The 23,801-nt window shown below is 39.7% G+C and overlaps 1 protein-coding gene across 1 annotated transcript in view; it reads right to left on the bottom strand.

The window, feature by feature from the left end:
- Positions 1-9,862, bottom strand: part of LOC144475289 (tRNA dimethylallyltransferase) — an 80,671-nt gene extending 70,809 nt beyond the window's left edge. The window contains exon 1 of the mRNA XM_078191037.1: positions 9,683-9,862. Within this exon, the coding sequence (XP_078047163.1) occupies positions 9,683-9,862 (180 nt within the window). The remainder of the gene's footprint in view (positions 1-9,682) is intronic.
- Positions 9,863-23,801: the final 13,939 nt, after the last annotated feature.

Raw genomic sequence — 23,801 nt, 5'->3', positions numbered from 1 at the left:
AACGAATAGCATTTGAACGATGGACACTTTGCATATCCGCATACTAAATGATGATGATGTGGCACACGGTTTTCCCAGGAAAATTCAGAGAAGTTATGTAACCACAACCACAACCACAAAACCAGACGATGTTCAATCGAAAAACTGTGGATCGTTTCAAGCCAGATGAACTGATACGGGATTAAATTTAACGTAACGTTAGAAAATGGCTTCGCATGTTCCTATAAAATCATCGATACGTCAACCGTGTAAACCGATGCATTGGTTCGATCGATTGCGGGTCAATTGTACTTTTATTTTATTTACTACCTTCACCAAATACGTTCCGATGCGGAAAAAATGGAAAACGTACGATGAATATTTCCGTACGTGCGTATTAATTAATAAATACGTTACAGAAAAATGATAAGTTACTCAGAAATATTTATATAACAGATCCTCCTATTCTTCATTTAACTAGCTTTCACTTGTACTTTCCTTCAACAATTGTGTCTCATTCATAATGCAATATATATATCATAATGTAAATTAATATATAAAACTGCAATTCGTTCGGAGAAAAATCAAACGTTTTCTTTGTTTTTTTTTTTTTTTTCAAACGGGTAAAGAAGGAAGAGCGTTTATTAACTTTTCTTATTTTATTTTAATCATACCTTTTAATATTCGTCGTTTTAGTATTCGTCTGACATTGTTTATCGGATCGTTACTTAATTAATGTAAAAAGTACAGATGGTCTAATATTTGATAAAAGTATTTGCCCATTCTGTTAATTAGACTTCTAACTTGACGATAAAATGCAGTCTTAATAAAAGAACATCATTCATATTTTACCAATATTTGCACGATTCTTTTTTATTATTTCCATAGCGACGTTTGAATCATTCGACAAAACTGTAGATGGAAAGCAACCTGTGCAAAGTAGGCGGACTACTTTTCAAGGAAACATCATTACGATTTCGATAACGCAAACCGGGCGAGAAGATAAAAAGAAATCTTCGCGGTGGTGGACTTTTAGTGCGATTCTGCATCGGATCCGTGGACACGGCGCGAAAAAATATATTTCTCTCTTATTTGTTTTTTTTTTTATCTCTCGCGGTATGTATTACGGAACATTGTCAGTAAAAAGTACATACAAATATACTTTAGCGTGTTTGCATAACGGCGGGGCGCGGAACGTCAACGAAGAAACGTAATTTTCTTCGGAATATCAGCGAGTGCACCATAACAATCTAGTAAAACGTCGGCCGCGAGTTTCCCAAAAGGGGCCACGTTGACAAAGAAGCCTCGTAAATTTCGCGTCATCGCCTCGTGGATTTAAAACCGGTTGGTCAAGTGGCTTGGCGCGGACGTGACCAACTGTAATTCACGATTTTTACCGCAATTTTCATATCGGCCACGATATTTCTATGTTGCATCTTCTGCACGAATCCCCAATTACGCGTGAATCGAATTGATCGATCAATTTCCGAGGCGATTTTAATGAATCGATTTGTTTGGAAACAACATCGACAATGCTGTACTCGCGGCTACAAGAAGCGATTCCACAATTAACGATACCGTAAAACGGTACCTTGTAACTGGATTCCTGCTATTCATCGAAACTTGCAGTTTTTCGATGGCGACGAAGAAAAACCGAATTTTAATTATCGCGTCGTTAGCTCTAATAAGTTGCAAACACCGTGAAGAGAGAACGAGGATCCTTTTACATTTTACATTATTTATTTGATTTTTGTCCGAACTTGTGTCCAGTTTGAAGTCGTCGAAATCTGTTCCTGAATCTTTAACACGCGTTTCTCGAAACAGTTTTCTTCCACGTGCGCCGACAACATTGTTAACAGTGAACCAAATTTAGAATTGTGATACGTAATATATTTTCACATTTTTAAAAGATTCAAGAAGGGGTAAAAAATTGAGGCGGTGTTTCATGGACAGTTTAAAATGGTTCCTATGCCACTACAGATTGTTGCATAGAACATCAACGCAAATATCGACAATGTTTCCGTGCAGGTAGACGAAGCAGCGTGTGTTTTAATTAGCAGTCACGCCCGAGCTCGCGATGATTAAACAAACGGATCGATTGGAGGCATCGTAGCTTCCGATATCGATTTAAGAGAAATGCCTCAAGTCCTTGGCGTCTAAAGTTAGAAAATTTGATTCGCGGCTTTACGATATACGAGGAATTCCGGTTCCCGTAACACGAGGCGCCATTCTCACGGGCAACACAGCGGAAGTTTTTCATGCGCGGCACGCAATCGTTTCTCTTGCTCGAAACAACCAAAACTATTTTGAATTCAAGGACCACGGTGCGTTGCCGTCCGCGGGTTACCGTCATGATAAATTATCAACAAACAATGTATCATCGCCAGTGCCAGAGAAACCTGTAAACCTGTCCGAAGATGCTTTCCGACTTTGTTGGTTGACAGTTTTGGAGCAAAGATCGTAATCCGTCGACTGACAGACAGCAGACTACGTACTTATTTTTCTCTATATGTACATCGTATACCGTCTCATGTACAATCGGAAGAACTGCGATAAAAAGCGATAAAATAGTAACGAGTAACAACGAAAATGAGTGAAATGCGAACAAATTAAATCCGAGGAATCAAAGATCACAGTTTTATTATTTTCCACCTATCGTTAAGAATAGAAAGAAGCTGTTGTTTAACTCCGGTCTTTTACAATGGCTTTAGAACAGTTTTATTTTTATTTTGTATAAAGTGTTACGAAAGGCTGAAAAATCTGTTGTATAATTAAAACGAACGTAGCGATAGAGTTTCTAGTGTTGAAAAAACGGTAAAATAATTGAATTATTCAGATTCTGAGTTACGTTGAGACAGTCAGTCAGGTTGTAACGTTCTGGTTTACGCAGAAAACAAGTTTCTACCTTGGTTTCATGATCACATTTTACGGGACTTTTCTGGTGAAAAGTGGATTACAGGATAACAGGTGATTCCGCGTGTATGAATAAGTAAACGATGTTTCACACTTTATCGGTACACGATTTTTTCTTTGAAGATACTTTGGTGATTCGATTTATTGTATTTATATCTGTCGATTTATTGTGTTATATGTGTCGCAAGAAATTATTTGAGCTATTACAAACGACTGAATCAAGTTTGAAAATTTAACGCAAGCATCTTGCTTCTCCATAAAATGTAAACTTGTGTACTCACGAGTATAGTAAATCTCCTTGGCAGAGAATCGTGCCAACGAAAATATTAATTTTATATCATTTTGCATTGTTCCAATTTAGTTTTTAGTAGGGCGTGCGCGCGCACTACATGGTTATCTGTTCGATCAAGAAGAAAATTGTACAAATTGTATAGGGAATTAGATTGATTTTGACCCGCATTGCTGGTGACCCACAGCAAGATGGATGAGTTTATCCCACGGGTCTGTAGAATCATGGATTACACCATGCCTTCTGTTCTATAGCGAATTGAACGTTCGCCGAGCAACACGAGCTAATACAATACTTCATAATTTTATAAAGTCGTCCACGATTCGACATAAAATACCGATTCATAAGTAGACTGAACATTTGATACAATTATGGAACAAATAAATAGAATTAGAAAACAGTGAATAGATTTAAAGAGATGAAAATATTTAATATATTAATTCCATCTTATAAAAAATGTTTTATATGTGCCAAATATCGATAGAAAACGAAGGAAGGACTGTCAGCAATTAGCGAAACGGTAAGGCCATCTTTCTCGCAGCAAGCATCATTAATTTATTGAAACACAGAGGTCGAGAAAATCTGACTGCTTGTTTAAATAATTATGGGGATCCGATGTCTTCACGGTTGCTCGGTTACATCAGTTTTGCATCCCGACCAACTAAGCAGAGTTTCGCACTAAATTGTTATGATCAGACTCCGTTTGGCCGACCAGAGGAAAGTAAACACCGCGTGTAAACAGCACATATTTGCAACAAGAGAAGGCATCTGTTGTTACTAAGGCCGGCCATTCAGAGAGTTGGTGGCATGGATTTGCCCTCTCCACGAGCTGAATACACGAGCTCGAGCCGACGACGTCCACCTCCTCCTCTCCTCATCCACCGTATTCCCCTCTGTGCTTCATCGTCCGACGGCTATAGTTGCCAATCAATCGACACATGCTATTACTAGAAACGAGGGTGTACTGTGTGTGGGAAATGAAAACGTCGGTATCATAGTCGTCGGCAGTCGAAAATCAATGCAATATTTATACGAGAATCGATACTTGGACGTAGGCAGAGTTGTGCTAATTCGATTACATTGTAATTCAATTTCGCAATTTACTAGCACAGGAATTCGATCGCGTTGCGATTCAACTACATAATTCGAACCTTTCGGTTGATTCAACTGCTAATTATTTTAATCACGAATGCAATACAATTGCATTCCGAACTTTGAACTATTGAGATATATTTTTATGTGTTTGTTTCGTATATTTATCGCAATTCTAAATTACATTTCAATTTGCCAAAGATTTCAGTTACGAATTACGATGTGGTTAAATTGTAATGTAATTGAATTACTTTGTGATTATAATTTCTCTTGTGTAATTCAAACGTAATGCCGCACGTTAATACGAAGAATTGATTCGAATAAACTTTGATCCAAGGAGTGTGTGACAAAAATTCCTCAAATGAAACTAGATTCGAGTAATTTCGAATATTTCTCGAATGAAATGTTATTCGAAGAACTTATTTGAAATATCATACGCAGCAAATTTTATTCGTAAAATTTATTCCAAATGTATGTCTCGAGCAAAATTTGATTGAAAGAGTCCATTCGAAATGTTGTTTGAATAAAATAGTATTCAAACAGGGTCGTCCAACTCTGCGGTAGATAAAGTGTTTTTAAAAGGACGATTAGGCAACTGCCGGTAATGTATAAAGCGTCAAGATTCAAGATGGGCCAAGTGTTTGGGACACGCTACACCACGAGGGACTACACTCTCTGTAACCCGTATATCCAGTTCATCGACTTCTGCTCGACCCTGTCCAGCGACGTACCATCGATTTCGTCCCTGGAAACGTCGAACCAGAAGGTCTCTCTGTTTACCGATTCGATAGGCCGAGAATTGCTCGGTTAACAGTGACTGACAGCGTATTATGTCTCCCGGGAGGATTTTATCAGCGCAAAGAGGAGCAGCTCCTCCGTAATCTGTCGATGAAAGATCCCTTCTTCTCGACCATTCGATCTCGAAAGTGTGGGAAGAGTCTCGTCTCGGGGGCGGTGCCGCGAGCACCAGGAAATTCGCAGATATTTCTCTTCTTTCCTTTATCTTTTTCTTTTTCAAGCGTGTGTGGGCAGACACGTGTACGACTTTGCCACCGTGGCCCGCCGACACCACAGCAGCCAGCGGAAGGCGTGTAGTTTATGCACGCAACCGAAAACGAAAACGCGCGTGGACTCGGACACTGGAGGTGCCGCGGGGTTGCCCAACCAGACTGAAAAATCTTGTTATTATTAACACCGCGGCAGCCTCCCGCGCCGAAATCAGACAGCTATTCGCCCAGAACCGATGAGTCAGCCGAGCCCAAGACGAAACGGAGAATAGGCGAATAACCTTCGACGTATTTCAAAATCACGAATTACATAGTTATCTACGGCGTACAGTGGCTAGCAAATAATAAACTATGGCCAGAATTCAGTTGTTTAAATTTCCATATTTCAACAAAACTTCTTCTCCTATCAACTGTGAACCTGGTGGCATTCTTAAGTAAAAAGAATTTACTATTGACAAATATTATTAATTGGGTTCTCGGGGATATCCATGAAATACATGAATCATTTTCACGCTAAAAAAAATGGTACTTACAAAAATGGTTCATATTTAAAGGCTTTTCCTAGTTAAAATGTCTAAAAGATTCTACTGATTACATCGTTTTCAAACGCGACAAACATTTTTATGACACAGTGAACGGCTAATTTTATTTAGCTGTTTTTTGAGGCAACTGCGTTTTAAAAAATCAACAGCTACATAATTCGTCGATAGCGATCAATGCGGATCGCATCGTGAGAACAAGCAGAAGGGTAGGAAGGAATTATGTGGACGACAACTGAAAGGTAAAAATAAAAGTTACTTTTCATTGTACAAGCTGGTTGGAATAACTTTCATTAGTTCGCGCGAGTATTTCCATCGGTTATAAATGACGCTCGAGGAGCGGAGAGATAAGTAAAAATAAAATATTTGAAGAGTTACAAGGTATCGTAGCGTAACGATGACAGAAGACGAGCGGCGGACGCGTGATTTATAGGCGCCTGTGTAGACCCCCGCGTGGGTAGACAGCGAGAAAAGAGATCGCCGTTAATGTAGAAATAATTAATCGTCGTTATATATAATATAATGAATGAAGATATTGGGGGGACCGTCCACGGACACGTTTCGTAAAATATCTGAAAGAGCAGATCTCGTTGTGACCAACGCGGAAACACGTGATATACATATATGTATGTATGTAGTCGGTGGCGGAGTCACGTGTGAGCGGCCGTTTAAAAACAGAAGCAACGTTCAACGAGTTAAAAACAGAGCGAATGCAAAAATACGAGTGCTCGTACGATAACAAACCGCCGTGGCCCGAGGAACACATAGAACACGTACGAAACGGGTATGATAGATTTCCCATTTTCAAAAAATATTTAACACGGGTCTCAAAGAAACATAATAAACCACTTGCGCTGCGAGCGAATTTAAGCCGATTTACGAGCAGCTGTTGCTAAAATTATTTGACGGTAACAGCATAATGTTAATATAGTAGTTTCATCATGCTCGTTTGAAATTCAAACGATGCTTGTACATTCTGTGAATGAAAATGTTACTTGATCGACTAATATCCATCTGATGCATACGCCGATGGGAATTCATATTATTATAATTATAATATTTAGAAGAAGAAATATTTAGAAGAAGGTCTCGTTCACTTAATTACGCTAATCAAATTCAAATGATTTTCTTCTATGTTAATATTCTCGTGAAGGTGAAAAGTGAATAAAAGTAAATAGAAAAAAAAAACATTATACATTATAATTAAATAAAGAAACATTACACCGATGAATATTGTTGGGCGTGGTAAACATACGACGATTCTTAAAATTGCATGAAAATCTGTGTTGCGTTAACAAAAGTATTTATTCGATTTTTTTATAGTTTATCAATTTTTTTATATTAATGCTTTCTAGTTATTTTTTATCTTTTTCACTTGACCTGTGCTCTATAAAAACATGACGCAATATGAAGAATTTTCAATATGTTTCACTGCAATATGTACTTTTAATTTGCTACGGCGTATATTTATACAATATGAAATTATATTGAAACGTTAACTAACAACATTTAAAATTTCTCAAGTTTCGTCAGTGAGTGTAGAAATAATAACATGGAGACAATTAAAAATATGAAAGGAAATTCAGAAAAATGCTGAGTTATCGAAACATTCGACCGAGTTTCGCTATCTTCGGTGAAAGAGAGGAAACAATCGAGTTATTATTAATTCGAAGGTTTCAGAGTAACCGGAAATCCCACGACCCTCTCTTATTCATCGTACACTCCTAACAGACGGTATTTAATACACGATCCACTTACTTTATTACGATTATTATACCGAGCGTTGCTATGTAACATTTACATAGTCCGTGACAGCACAGGCAACATAATAAATATTACCCGAACATATTCATAACGCTGAAGATAAGCTGGGCCAAGCCGTTCAATTAATGCGGAAGATGTATGTAAAGTAACGCATCAATTGACGAAACGCTTTACGTAACTGAATTTATCAGCCAGATAGACTCTTACAATGGGGGTTCTCGGGAACTGTTTAGAGAATTCTCTGGAATTAATCTACTTTGGCAAATTACTTGGGAAGTTCAAGCCGTAGCCTAGTTCATAGATATTTCTCACCACTTTGAAATTAACACATCGCGTTCCAAAGTAATTTCTACTTCAATAAATATAACTTGGAAATAAAATATCTTGGAGCTTTTCTAGGGAAATAGAAATTTTGATTAGCGAATTGCGTGACACGAAGATGACACGGCTCAAGATGAGTGACAAAGCGGCGGAAAGATAATTACGGACACGTCATTTCCGACGAATTTCGACCGCCTTTATGTCACAGACATGTAATTAAACGTCCCCCATCGTTACTTTAGATATGTGGAGGAGCAGAACAATTAAAGCGATTAACTCGTAGCAGTCTAAATACAGCCACACTCGAAATTATGGCTACGAGGAAAGTAACAGGACGGCGGGATTGCCCGAAAAGTTTAGAAGTTTAGATCAAGCAGTGTCGGGTATTTCTGTCCGGAAACAGTCATAATTCTGAAGATAGCACGCTACGCAAAGTTAGTTGGGCAATGTACTGTCTGTAAACGTTCTGTATTTTACTACAACCAAGTTTCTGGTTGGTTTATATATATATATATACACATATATGATATATGTATATGTATGTATAGGCAACGTTGCAGCGCCAGCTCGAGAAAACTCGAAAAATTCTCGACGGGGTCTGTCGAGTCGATATTCAAGCTCTCGCTAACTTTTCGGAACAATTAAAACTTTCTTTCCGACGCTGTCTTCGCTCGTCCAATATCGGATAGACAACTCTAATTAGTACGATTTCGATGAAGATTATGGTGAACGTGAATCTCGACGAAAAATATTCGGCACAAAAAAAATCTATAATTCGTCTGTTTCATAAAAAATAATATGTGGTTCATGAAATTTGTTTCATACAAAATCGTCACGAATTTACTAAATTGTTATTCCATTCAAAATCAATAAAATAATAATCACAAGAGTGATTGATACATTAGAGTCATTATGCAAAAGGATATATGGATTTAATTCTAGATAAACTCTAGATGAATGTTAGAAAGTTAAACATTTCTCTGTAAAATAAACTTGAAATGCAACGTGCCAGGTAAATATTAAATACCTGTCGCAAAAGATATAACATTAAAAAATATTGCGTTGAGCATACTGAATTAATAATAAACTCAAAAACTCTTGAAGCTGAAGAAATGTTATATATTGGTGAATTGATGCGTAAACCATAATTGCTGATTAGTTGCGATTAATACTATATTGGAAGTATACGTTATGAAAATTAATAAAATGGTAATCGATATTGGCATGGTAATATTAAATTTCATAAAAACTGCTTATAAAATAAAATCATGATGGATTTAATTGCCAGCATGTGAACCGCATTCGAATAAACAGGAAATGCAACTCGTGTTCACAATGCAGTTGCAGTAACAGCACTGCGATAACACGAGGCGCCGATAAAACACTCCGAAAAAACGCAGATGCATATTAAGATTCAACGAGCAACATTATGCTTTAATAACATGCCACGTAAACTATGCAAATAGGAACTTTCGACTCTCAAAAGAAAAACCGTAAACAAATCGTAAAGAAATCTACGATACCAGAAAGCCTTTAACCTATTGGATCACGCTGTTTCGGAACAGCATTCTCATCGAATGAAATATCATCTGCCTCCAAGAGACACAGACAAATGAATACTTGGAATTAAAATGAAAAAGTTTCCGTACCGAATTGAAATAATGTCGATAGTTTCGAATATAATCGCCGGTAACGAACACCTTCTAAACAGAAAAACCTAACCTACAAGAGTCGGAGCAGGCTTACGATAGAGGAAGAAGAAATATCTGTCGACTTACCTGCATACTGTCTGCTGAAATAATTTCCCCGGAAAATTTCCTCGCCAATTCGATGGCTAGACGAGATTTTCCAGTACCCGTGGCACCAAATATCGTCAAAACAGGCACACACGACATATCGACGTTTCCACAATTATCCACTGGTGTACGAGACTGCGCGTGCGTCGACCTGATTCCCATGCTCTCGTCTTGTCCTGTTCATCCGACCACGTGGTACGGGAAAGCGGTAGAATTCAAAATATTATTTACCTCGCAGGCAAGGAGTGAGTAAACTATGTACATATCTTCTTAAAATTCCGTTTAACACATGGACTGCGGAACGTTTTTCGCACACGTATTCGTATCACATGTTCCGATAGGAACAGATAAAGGAAACGCCTTGGAAAAAATGTTTCTGTTGATAGAAAACTTTTCTTATAGAGCATACAATATAAATTAGACATTTATTTATAACGGAAATAGATAGTTTATTTGTCGATACTGAAAAGGTTTTTCACGCATTCTAATGAATATTATATATTATTGTATATTGGTATGTAAATAGGAAAATTGCCCATATTGTTGTATATAAATAAATATATTAAAGTATTATAAAGCCACAGTCAACCATAAGTGCTTATTCAACGCGAATAAATGTAAAAACTATTGCGCGATCGGAAGATTATGAAAATTGCAGTTCATTGTGAATATGTGGCGCCAGGAAACCGGAAGAAAAATGTCTGTACTCGTTGCTACTATCATTATACAGTGAACTGTTGCGACATATCGCAACGTTAGAACCTCGACAATTTCAAACGCAAATCACGGTTAGGTTGATGAATGGTGTCAACATTTCGCAGCGCTGCAAAATCAGCTGATTAGTTCAGCTTGAGACGTAGATTTCACAGCTCCCTGTTACAGAGAAATATGTAACATTGGCGAAATGTGTTCGTGAAAAATAAAAACTCCTCCGCGCTGCGAAATTTCGCTGCGCAATACTAAAAATCGTTGACAGTGCAAAAGATATGATTAGTAGTTAAAGTGGACGGAACGTTTATGTGTTAAAACTGCAGTTTGCGGAACTCTGTAACAAAATAACGTGGAATTCTTGGCAAACATTGGCATGTTCAATAGACTGAAACAGAAAATCTACAAAATTGTATCATTCAAATATTATTATTCTGCAAACTGTACACGTCACAATAGTTGCAGTGCGAGTACTATTTGGACATGTGTAGTTACTGTGAGACTATTTTCGTACATCCGAGGTATTTCTATAAATAATATTGTACAGTTTCTACGCATAAACTACACGTTACGTAACATGTAGTAAAACAAATTCGGCACCCTTAATTTTTTAACGAACCGTCTTCAATAAGACTCGATTTTTCCATTTATTCTACAGTAAGTATTCTAGCATGATGAGATATTATCGAAATTGTTATTAGACTACGGATCTTCATGAAAAATAAAAGTTCTCTACCTCGCGATTGCAACATAAATAAAAATTTATTTTTATTCTTAATAGTTTTATTCAATCGGAAATATTGGAACAGCATTTTTAGATTCTTATCATAAATGTATAAAGTGTTGATAATTCAAATAAGATTGTAATATCAGTTTTCTAACCAAGCGGCAACGTTTCCGACACACGTATATTATTGTTCGTAATACAGAACACGTATCCTATATAAAGAAATGTTTGTACAGCTGACTGTAACTGACTAATTGTGTCTACGTATTAACAGTTACACGTTAGTTAAAGATGAAGACGTTTTCACACTTGTATTGCTAACGTTTTCGAACCACATTCGTTACACCTTTCAACGAGTCGAGTACAAAATATGAGCTATATGGAAAATGCAGATAACATTAACGTAAATGTGTAACAAAGCTAGTGAAAACTTTATTTTAAGTTGAACTTCCAAACCTTGGCTACCCAATAAATCGGAAACACGAAGAAATTATTGGGCAACTCTTAGTTGAAATGTGCTTTATTAACGCGAAGGTAACAGCAGATTTTGCCGTGTCAATAAAGTATGTTTGCTCTACTCATTCAGTCAATGTTAACTATTTGATACAGTACCAAAGATAATGGTCAATGTAACATGCACTCAAATAGATAGCGTAATGGATTTATGAACGAAATAATAAGTAGAAAATCATCGTTGTCAAGAAAAATTAAAAACGGAATGGTGCCGTTTTTCCTTGAACAAAGTTTATTTGTTTCTGCAAGACTTTTAAATTATTATTGAATGAGTAAAAATTATTGAACCGTCTTGGATATTGCGTGTACACAAGTAAAAGTTATCTGGGGGAATCCTATTACGTAGCGCACGCTTTTATGACTATTTGTGTCCATTTATTTTACTCTCGCTACTTATTTACCTTGTAGAATTTACGTTAGTACGTAGACGCGTGCAGATTTATTCACATGTTATTGTTATCACATTTCTGCTACCGCCGTTCCCTGAAACTCTATGACCCAGTAATCGTTATCGAACTTATTTCTCATATCAAACATTCGGTTGCATAAGAATTCGATGACTGTTACTTCTTAAATGACTGTCCAAGCGATAGGAGCCAATCGAGTCTCAGAATTCATAGCCCCCCTCCGCCAGCTCTGAGGAAAAACGGAAGAAACGTTCGCGGTTTTTTGTTCTGACAAGGGCTGATAAGATAACCCAGCTACACGACATAAAAGTTTACTTTAGTTCGCTCTACCTGGTTCAACGAAATCGCACGATAATAACCGTCTATGCGGATTCACATAGTGCAACAATCAAGATGCTCGGAATTTCAGCCTAAACTAAGAGGTAACCAGCTACCGATAACACCAACAGATAGCCTACGGTATTATCAATTTCGGCGCTAATTGCCGCGGTTCTTTTAATAGTTGCATCCTGGTTGATAGATTCAAATCTGATAACCTGGACCTTTTAAAGTGATATCCCCCGAAAGATGTCGAAATTTTAACGTCTTACATAACTCATTTGAAGAAAACGGTTAATCCCTTACACGGAAACAAGGAGTCACGACTTAGATTATAATAGATCTTTCCAAGCAGGGTAGATTTTTATATTATTATATATAAAATATATTGTATATTACGCGCGAGTCGTCGGGTCGATTCGAGCCGCGTGATTTATCATCAATTTTACACCCGATAAAAGTTTCTCGACAAATTTCATGTTCAGCCGTCTTCGCAGGATCCCCGATTACACGTAGTATTTCGGAGACCCGTTATACATCATTCGGTTTATTGGCCGCCGCGGATCCGTGCACGTTGTCTCTATTTTCCATAATTCTCACATTTAGCCGCCTAATCGCGGCTGGCCCGGTCGAAATACTCTATTGACGCAACTGCACGGAAAGTTTCCACAGGAAATGTCAACGTCGAAGGTAAAAGAACAGTCGGATGAAACTATAAGGGAGAGAGGGAGAGGGCGAGGGAGAGGGTGAGGGAGAGGGGGAGAAGCAGAGACCAACGACGTAACGAGGAGAAAGAACAGAGAACGATCGTGTTGGAAGTGGGGAAATGTTAGCGAGGAAGCGAAGAGAGGAACGAAAGGAAAGTGAAAGGTGGAAGAAGGTGGCACCACAACGGGGGAAGGTAGAACATTCGAGGAAATGAATCGTGGAGAGGAAAAGAAGAGAAGCGGAAGTGAGAAGGAAGGGAAAGAGAAGCTGCAGGAATGTATGCAGTTCTAACGATGAAGAGAGCGGTGAAAGAAAGGAAAAGGGAAAACGATCGAATAAATATATTTCATTGGGATCGATTTTATGCGAGTATAATTCTAATTTGTGGCATCGAAAAGAAATAATTAATATTCCTCTACAATGACAGGTGTCTGAATGATTGTTCCGAAACTTGGCACCGATGTCAGACATCAGACTAAATATATTCTTAATATAATCAATTCAGTGGAATAAATGCATGGATAAAAAGTTATTCGAACAACGCCAGACTCTGTTCGCAATGGCCATGTGAACGCATGTTCGATTTCATCCCTCCGCATTGGAAAAAATGGAGGGGAAAAGCAACGACCGAAAACTTTGAGAATAACTAGCAGAAAGGAACAGAAATTGAGAAAACGAACAGAGAAAAGAGAAGAAGGGATCTATATTCAAGAAGAATAAAAACATTTGAGAATAATACCGCAAACAAGTGGAACACCCGAAGAAGCAGCAAAGGCATCGATATTCAAGAAGATGAAAAAAAGTAAAAAAAAAAATAACGGTGCAAAATGAAAGAGGCACGGTTAAAGAACCGAGCGTTGAGCAGAAAAAGGGAGGACAAAGTGAAGAAACATGGAGAAAAAGGAATGCAGAGTATTGGGTATGACGGGGAAAGAAAGGAGGGAGAAACTGTTGGAGGTAAAGAAAAAAAAAAACGGCGGAAGAAGTGAATGGCGGGTAGAAGGAGAGCGGTAAGTGAAGACGATAAGCGAAGCGCGCAGGGCAAAAAGAAAGGCAGAGAGGGTGAAAGAGAGCGTATCTCAACGACAGAATCGTTAGTTTTCGTCGATTCGGGGCACATAACGCCGCAACCATGGTTGCTCTCTCGTTAAACTTCTGCCTTGGCTTACCTTCTCCAGGGCCCGCAGTTTCGGATGCATCCAGCTGGCCATTATCTTGCTCTTTATGGCGGCGAATTAATTCAACGAGCGAAATAAAGGCTCGTAAAACCGGTGCCGGTGGTCGATCGTACCGTTAATCGCCATAACATGATACACGATACGAGTGAAATGATACGGATGGCTGAAATTTGATTATATTTATTTTTTCTCTATTTCGTTCCCCTTCGGGATGACGCCATTGCTTCGACAATTTCAGTTCGTCGTACCTCGAACCTGGATATCACTCTCGATTTCGACGCGACAAAACTCTCAATTTTGATATCGTATACACATATATGATATTATTTGAAAAATAAAATTAAACAATTATCCTTGTCTTAAGAACACCCTTAATAACGTTCTTAAAAAAACAAATATTGTACAATTTGCAGAATAGAATTCAAAACTCGCCAACAGGCACGAATAAAAATGTTTTACATGAAATCAGAATTGAACTAATACTATTGAACTTTTATAATGCACAACTTACAGGACATCTTCGATTCTAATTTATTTTACATACCAATTATTGAAATATATCTTAATATTATAATTATTGTAATATATTGAACAAACAACCCATGGGGTCGTTCTGGGATTAAGGATGGACAGTTTGAGGGGATCGTAGCAAAGAACAATGGTGAAAAGAACTCGTCGATTCAGGTAAATGATAATAGCTTTATTTGTATAATAAGATAATTCAAAATATAAACGTCAAGGAACTGTCTGACCCTTTCTCCTGAAAAAAAGAACTGAAACTCTCTCGTTTCGCTGATCTTTCGCCGTGTGTACCACTAACAAAAAAATGTAGTATGCGCGTCACTCTCGATTTATATCGCCGTTTAAAACTTGATTATTAAAGCTTACCTATCCGAACGCGAATCGTCGCCTTAACCGAAAGAGTGGTCCGCCACCGACGCACCGACATAAGCAAATGGCCGAAGCGAGAATAAGCAGATTTACAACGGCGTCGTCGAGAAATGAAAACCAAAAGAACGAAACTCTTTCGATGCGGTGCGTGGGTGCGCGGACAACTTCGCATTGAAAATTTAAGTACGTACAACATTTCACTTCCCCCATGCACTCCCTCCCTCCTCCCTCTCTCTCTCTCTCTCTCTCTCTCTCTCTCTCTCTCTCTCTCTCTCTCTTTCACGCGTGCGCGCGCACTCTTGTTCTCACTCCGTTTCGTTTCCGTACATTTAGTGTCAACAAATGTTTATAGTTTCTCATTTACGTCGCCCACGCCCGCAACACTCGCACGCGTTCTCTTTCCCTCCTATAGAGCATCCAATCGTCCATCCTTAGGGGTCCGGCGAGGGTAAGGTCGTTATGCGTATAATAAGCAAATATAGAGTAAATATAGAGTTATAAATATTATTTCTAATAGTATCATTAACTTCTGGTATAAATATTACTTTTTTCATTTATTCATTTCTATCTATAGCATTCATATATTTCACGTGTACGCGCGCGTGCACCTGCACGTACATACAAGCGTGTAGATGCACGCGCGTCTTCTCATATAGGTCCGTGAACGCGTTCACGATTCACCAATGCGTTTCGCTGTATAGTCTCTTCGTTTCCTTATTAACGCGTATGTACGGGTCCAGTGTCAATGTTGCATTATTATCGTGCGGAGATGACTATTTAGGTTCCCGCGATCGTTCACGCTTTTCAATCCCCCTTGCTTGTCGCTATCGAACGTTCGTCGCGTTAGGCTCGGCGAACTTCTCAAAAAAACTGGGCACACGAACTTCATCTGTCATCCGTGAGATCGGCCAATCGTAAATTACCAGCTAAAAGCGGGACATCGTCGCGCGGACGATTATCCAATTGTTAATAATTAATATCAATATTAGTGATAATATATTATATTATTAGGTAACATTACGCATTTGCGTACGATAAATGAGATACTCGAACGAAAGCATCGTGAATGTCGAGAATAATTTAGCGACAGGAATCGGAACGGTGTGCGTCGACAACGTCGACTCGATACCCTCAAGACCTACCCCCTCAAGACTATCGGTCGTAGCTGTTGAGAACGAATCAACCGAGAATGGGTCGGACTATCAACCCCACGACTCAAACGATTATACACCTGGTTGGACAGTTGCGAGTCGCGTTACGTTAACAACTGCGATCAACATCGTTTGAGAAAAGAATCCCTCTGGCGGACGTGACCGAGCGAAGCGAGATCATCTTGCTACGATGCATCATGATGTCCGGGGTTTGGCCAGGCATCTCGAATGATAGAGGATGCATAATTAGAGAAGATCACGATCGTAATCGCCTTCCGATTTGTTTCGCGTGCAGAGTTGTCCGACAGTAACAAACTAACCGGATCTAAGCTGAGTGTGTTAATTACTGTAATCTTGTAATAATATTATTTATATTTGCAAACAGCATCAGACAGATAAATATATTGATTTTTTTCAATAAATTCTGGTCTGTAATTTCCATGATAGAATCGAAATTTGACCCGAACTTACAAACGACTCTAGAACCGGAACATTATGCTAGTTTGTGTAGAAGCGATTGTGGAGAAGAACAAAGTGTTATCGATGCGATCGAAAACGGAAGGCTATTTCCGCAACTGCCATCTCAGCGTTTCTATCGTCATCTTTGGGCTGCACCGTTCGGGTGAGCAACGTGTGAATCATGATTTGAGAAACGAAGCGATCGCCGGAGCATGCGATTTTGATAGGAAACCAGTGTAAGCGTCGACGATCTCGGTCAATGCGAGCAGGATGGCCGATCCGTAGGAAATGAAGTATGCACAGGTGCGAATCGAGCAAAAATGCGAACGCGACGCGAGAAGAATCGAATGCGAGGCACGCATCCGATCGAGTGAATGATAAATGTGCGTGGTAATGATAGAAACAGGGTTGATGAAGTTGTGTGCAAGCATTGAAAAGAGTCAGGACGTGCGAGATAATTGTACAAAGAATCATTTGTATTGAACGCTGATTTCAAGTTACACATTACATTTCGTTCGAAGAACAGCTTCCTGTTCGTTTCTTTCTCCGTCATTATCCTACGTACGTTACGTTGTCCTCTATACATTACGTATATGCAAGATCGTATAATATAATATATTATATAATATTACATATTAAATATCATTATGTTCGAGAGTACAATTATAAATGAATAGTAAAATCGTTATTATCGTTAATTTTCAATTATTCGATAGTATTGCTCGATACATGATAATAAGATATTAGTAGGTATAGCAGCAAATTCTACGATCCCCACCCCACCCCACCCCACCCCCTACCTACCTACCTACCTACCTACCTACCTACCTACCTACCTACCTACCCGTTTAACTGTTGCGGTATCGAATCCTGTTCAAAATACATCTGTCCTCGAACGATCATTTCTTTTCTAAGCGTTTTCTTCGGAAGCGTGTTTTCTTTTCGATCGGAACCTAGGCTCGCTCGTTTTCTATATTCTACGGTCGTCATTATAGTCGTACTGTGGAAAGGTCGTGTCGTCGTCTACCTCGAGATCAAATTACGATTCCATACGAGCCGTAAAATGATGAAGCGGGGACGCTTTCGAAGTAAGTATCTGTGAACATTTTTCAGTGTAACAAATCTGAAAGACACGTGTTACCTGTTCATAAGCCGAAGGCTTTAAAGACGTTTGAAGATGCAAGTATTTTATGGCGTATTATATTAGCGTTACAAATGCAACACAGGAAAACTGTACTTTAACGTCTGGAATTGTTCCGGAAGAATATGAATTTTCATGATGCGGTACTTGTGTAACCAGTTGATGTCGTTGCAACGTGAAATGCCGTTTTCAGCTTACCAAATCGCGACTGTACGCGATGCTATGTTAATTAATGTCGTCGAAAAGCTATATATATATCAAGGAAGCGTTGCTAATTGGCTGTTTATTAGAATACACTCGGAGGACCACCGAGGCAACCTCTCGGAGAATGCGAACACGGAAGCACGACTGCAACGCCGTCATTGATCGCGCGATCAAGAATAATCTACACGTCACTGACATAGCAGATTTCATCGGCTATGTAGCCGACTGTTTCGCAAAGGTGTGAACTGGGTGGAGGTGAACTCCTGGAGCGTGGCGCTCGTCCCATCGTGCACCTGTTGTAGGATCCTAGCGCAAGATAGTGGCAGGGATTATCTGGGATTGCACCCTGACGGGAATATAATGGAGGGTAGAAGTTATCCAGGATATCGCAGTTGGTGGTGCGAGACTGCTAATGGACACCGCAGTCCCTAGCGGTCGATGGTAAACACCGAATCGAGCGAATTCATTGAACATTGGATATGAGGACGTCGTATGAATAGTAAGTTGCTTAGGTGTCTCATTAGTGGTCTGCGGATGTTTATGCGAAATGAAAATTCTTCGTGTATTAACGTTAACAAATTGTAATGGATCTAGGGAGCTACAATACGTATTCCCCAAGGACAAGGGAAAGCAAAGATGAAGGGATCGGTGATTGAAGAAGTTGGCTACGTCATTGAATGACACTTGGGCCAATTTCTATCAGGGTGTGTCCGGTCTACGAGGCTGATATTCCCTTTTTAAAGAAAAGCCTTCTAAAGAGACGATCGCGCGACGAGGCAACTAGATTCAGAGCGTAACTTCTACAACGCTTGTTGTACTGTATTCGGTAATCCCGACTTACCTACTGCATTCGAAGATGCACTAACGACGAAAGAAGGAAAAGCGATCGAAACGGAGAGCAGCACGCAAATACGAGGCGATTAGAAAGAGCAACGGATGCTGAACAGCGGAAACTTGGAATATTCAATGGCGCAGACGCAATTCTTGAGGAGCAGCTGACAACAACAGCGCTGACACAGCAAACCCGGGCTAGACCTCTCATCGTGGTCATAAAAGAGCCGTCGGAATCATCGCGGGCGTCACGTATTCGCCCCCTCGCTTACCACGGCGAATTTACCTCAAATCGAATAAATTTGCTACGCCCTCGGAGCGGACATTCGCGCATCTATAGTACTTACTGTTTAACACTTGACATTGTACAATACTTCGAGCTGATCGTTTTGAAAAATTGTGAGCATTGGTCTTGACATTGGACAAATTTGAACAGTCCTGCAACGATAACTTTTACATGTCCAATCTCTTATGAATGAGGCAGTGGCCTCCTCTCTCGACGAACAAACGCCTTCCTAATGAAATCGGTATCTCTTATTGACGAATGAAAAGTGTTCCAGAAAACTTATTGAAGAAACCTTGATTCTCGATAAGAAGAAAATTACCAAGATTGCTTTCTACAAATCATTATTACGGTTATAACCGAGTCAAGTCTTTCGTGCGACGAGCAAAGACAATTGACGAAAAATAAATTAAAGTTACATTTCGGAGAAAGAAATCGCAATGGGTCTCTACCTACGTGTACGCGAGTTGTCTCGAAACTGTGATTTATCTGAAAAAGTTTCCTTAAAGTCTTCTATATAGTCTTTATTTGCTCTCTCTCCCATGTGGTGTATCTCTAGATTACGGCGTCGCGAGTAATCCGGTGAAAAGGCAGTGCAGCAGCATTTTAGAATACTTCCATAATGATTTCGTTCAGAAAGGTGACGAGGACGATTGTCAGCGGCAGTTTCGAAACTTTCAGTTATATGTGCCTAATAAAGCTAACGAAACAAGAGAAGGACCTGCACGTACCAGTTTGTTATTCAAAATCAAGTTAACGTATTACCACAGCGGTATCGTATTCTCATGGCATCATTCATTTCTCACGCTTACGTCAAGAACTCTTGCGACAAGTAATCAGACTTTTCCTCGAGTTTACCATTGGAAAAATAAAACCTGTGAAAATAGTTGACCTAGCATTATCAGGAGTCGGCAATGGAAGACGAGGCCTATAGAAAATTTTTTCTTAGCTATTGCTATAGAGAATGGTGCAACAATATGGAAAACAAAATGATTCGAAAAGTATCCGTAAACTTAAATATTTACATGAACAAATGTCCTTGTACGATGAACGCGCCATAAAAATACTAAATTATTAGGAACACCTAGTTAGTTTCTTCAAATTGTGAAACTACCTTGCTCGATATTTCCAGGTTCAGCAAGTACAAAAAAAAACACGTGTCTTTCAGATTGTTTCATTAAAAATGTAAACTTTCGATAAAGCAGACGTTTTACGGACGTCAATGTCCTCCTCGCAGTTGTTCTCTCGTTCCACGTGTGTCTATTTGGAAGCGGAAAGTTTGTCTACAGCGACAGCAGCGAGGAATAACGTTGAAACTTGGGAACGAAAGAACGTCGTTGAGAGTCGGGCAAAGGAGGACAGACAGGACGAAAAGACTTGATTTCTAAAACGTCTGCGCGTCTTCTCCATCGAGCGCCGGCGAACGACCTTCCAACATTCGTTTTCTTTCTTGCATATCTCCTTTTTTCCCATTTTTCAGGAGTCTGGTTTTCTTGCAAAAATAAGAGATTCTGTCGGTCTATTTATATATAATATATAATATAGTATAACATGAATATCGCAGTTCAAAAACCTGTTCTGTGTCAGGGGCTCCGAATGTATTCCCCTTGCGTTTTTCATTAGAAATTCTATCGCGATTAGACACGATCCTCTCTCGCACTCTGCTGCTACCCCTCCCTCCTCTCCAACAAGAAAACACCATGAACCCGCTCACTAATTCAGACGAAACTTTGTGGGCTTGTAGAGCGATTCGAGACGGGAACAACGGTGTATTTTACATTGCCCTAATTTTACTTTAGGGGCAAGAAAACTACCTACAAAGTCAAGCATACGTTTCCATCTTTCCGCGTGTAACTCCCCGAGGTACAAGGGTTAGGAGAACAACTTTCGAGAGGGTTAGGAGAAGAACAAACTTTAATGGTACAATAAAGCTTTGCAAAGCTGCGTTATCAAAATTTCAAAAGACGCATCTTTCTGTTTCATGATTACTAAAAATATAAGATGCTCCGGATTGTGAAGAATGATTCGAAAGTTTCAAGGATTATATATTTGAGAAAGCGTATGTTTCACTTTCGGGGCAGTTTTCTCAGTTTTGAAATAAAGTCAAGGAGAAACGTCGTGACACACACACACACACACACACACACACGCACGCACGCACGCACGCACGCACACACAGTTGTCTTGAATCTCTGTAGTAAATCTCAAAGGTTTATTTAAATCGATGAGCGAGGATTTCCGGTGTTCCCTCGTACGTAATTTTCGTTGTTTGACTCTGGTTACCTATCGTTCATCCACTTAATTAAACTCTCTCGATCGGTCACTCTCGCGTTCCCTTTCGACATGGTCTTTTGCGCGCCTCTCTTCTCCGCCAGCCCCTTCTTCCCATCATCTCCAGCTACATCGTACAAACGTTTTCTTTTTAGTTTTCATTTTCTTTTCCAGTCGCAACGTCATATAAAAATAAAGGGATAAATAAAAAATATTGTTTTGCTCTGAATAAAAAACCTAATGTTACGATTAAGTATTCTCGTCAAGAAACCCATCCTCTCCCCAATCCCCCGAAGCGAAGAAACGGATTCACTACGCATCTCTTGACTTCTGTCACTTATCGGCTAAACTAGCATCAAAGGTCTGGTACAACTGTACACGGTTTCTTATAGCTAACTATATTTATTTATGTACATGTATAAAATTCTCGGTTTCTGAATCTTTCAGTATCACTCTCTCATCGTTCATGCATTCGTCCGATTTCTCTCTCTCTCTCTCTCTCTCTCTCTCTCTCTCTCTCTCTCTCTCTCTTCATACTCTCTTTCATTATCATGTTTATAGTATTTCTTCCAGACACACTTTGCATACTGCGTGTAGTCGTCGTTTTCGTGACATCGTTTAGTAACGCGTGCATTGCAAATTGATTGGCAAAAAACGTGCATTGATTCTGTCGTCGGCCACATCGTAAATTGAAAATAAAACAGAACAAAAAATATTCGACAGTGATATATTTCGGCAAAAAATCGTTTGTCCGCAGCTATAATACGGGCGGCAATGGTGTGAGCGGGGAGGTGAAGGCGACACGTTTATCGCGCGTACACGCAAAAAATTACAAAAAAATAAAAAGTATAACTAAAGAGAAGGCTTGGGACGCGAGATTCGTGAAAACTTTAGCAAGAATGCGAACCGAGGAAAATAACATCACGTTCGTAACGAAAACGAAAATAATATATATTTTCTTGCGCAAATCATTTTCGAGCGAATCTCACGAGCGACGCCTCGAGTCGTTTCCGTAATAATAACAGTATTATAGTGAAAACTCTAGTTCTCTAGCAGAAACGGGGACGGCAACCACTATTATAAACGACGCCACCAACCCTTCGCCAGATGTCCCCAGATCGATTAACTCTGCTAACGCTATTTATACGTTTGGCTACACGTGAAATGTACCTCTAACCGCTGCAGCACTCGTCAAAGTCATCGTTGCTGGCTGATTTGTCTGTAGGAGCACGACCCTCAAGGTGGACCACCTTTACGACGATCTCCGGTGAGGTCAGGGTTATCCAAGCCAAGCGAGGTTGCGTACACCTCGGCTGGTGTAACTTTTCATTGCGAGGGGATATTCGTCATTGCTGAGGTGCTGGAGGACGCGAATCGCAATGAAGATTTTCTCCAGATGGCATTTAAATAATTCCCAGGTGAAGTTAGGATGTAACAGGTGGGTACGGGAACCATTTGGATCCGGTCACCCTCTATGATTTCTCGGATAGAAGCAATATGACGAGTCTTGCTGTCGCCACCGAGTTCGCCTGTTTCGTCGCAAAGGCCCAGGTCGATGGAATCTGTGGTAGATTTCTCAAACGCAGCTTCGGAAAGTGGAAGTGCCTGTCCTTTTCACGATCTTGCCACTAATAGATATTGGGCTAAGATCGTCTGAGCCGCTCAGGTAGACAAAGGGATTACCACTACATGTTTACCGGAAAAAATGGTTTGCGACACGCTTGGGTGGGCATGGGCAATGAACGCGAATATTCCGAGCACGAAGATCACGCTTACTGGAATTAGGACAAATAGCGGCGCGTGGCGCCGCCTAGAAAACACCGAGTGGAGAAGTTTCTGCATTCTCGGGCATTGTAGATACCGTATGATACTGCGTCTTTCTCATGGACGTATAAATGGAAGTATCAGGCTAAGGAGATGGGGGTTAACTTCTAGGAACCATTCCCACAACCAAGAAATTGTCCGACTAGCACGGGTTGTATTAATTATTAGAGTCATGGTGACTCTAATATTGGCGAGAGCGATACGATGGCAGGACAGCGATTGCTGCATTCCACCCTCGGATCATCTGAGCTGTGGCTTGCCATCGGGATTGAGAAGCAGCTCTACTCAACAACGTCTTCTAGGTGGTTTTTTCCGCCGCGTGGGGCTTGCTTCTTAAGTACAGCACGTAGGTATCAATGGTTAATACCAGATTTGGATAGCGTATTGGGTTCCGATCTGAATCATGGCGAACGGCAATTCTCGACACCCTACTTAATATAAACAGCTTTCGAGTCATGCACAGGATATATATACACTTATTATAGTA

Source organism: Augochlora pura, chromosome 9 (genome assembly GCF_028453695.1).
Source record: "Augochlora pura isolate Apur16 chromosome 9, APUR_v2.2.1, whole genome shotgun sequence".
Classification (NCBI taxonomy): Eukaryota; Metazoa; Arthropoda; class Insecta; order Hymenoptera; family Halictidae; genus Augochlora; species Augochlora pura.
The sequence above is the reverse complement of the archived record's forward strand: the minus strand, read 5'-3'. Positions and strand labels throughout refer to the sequence as shown.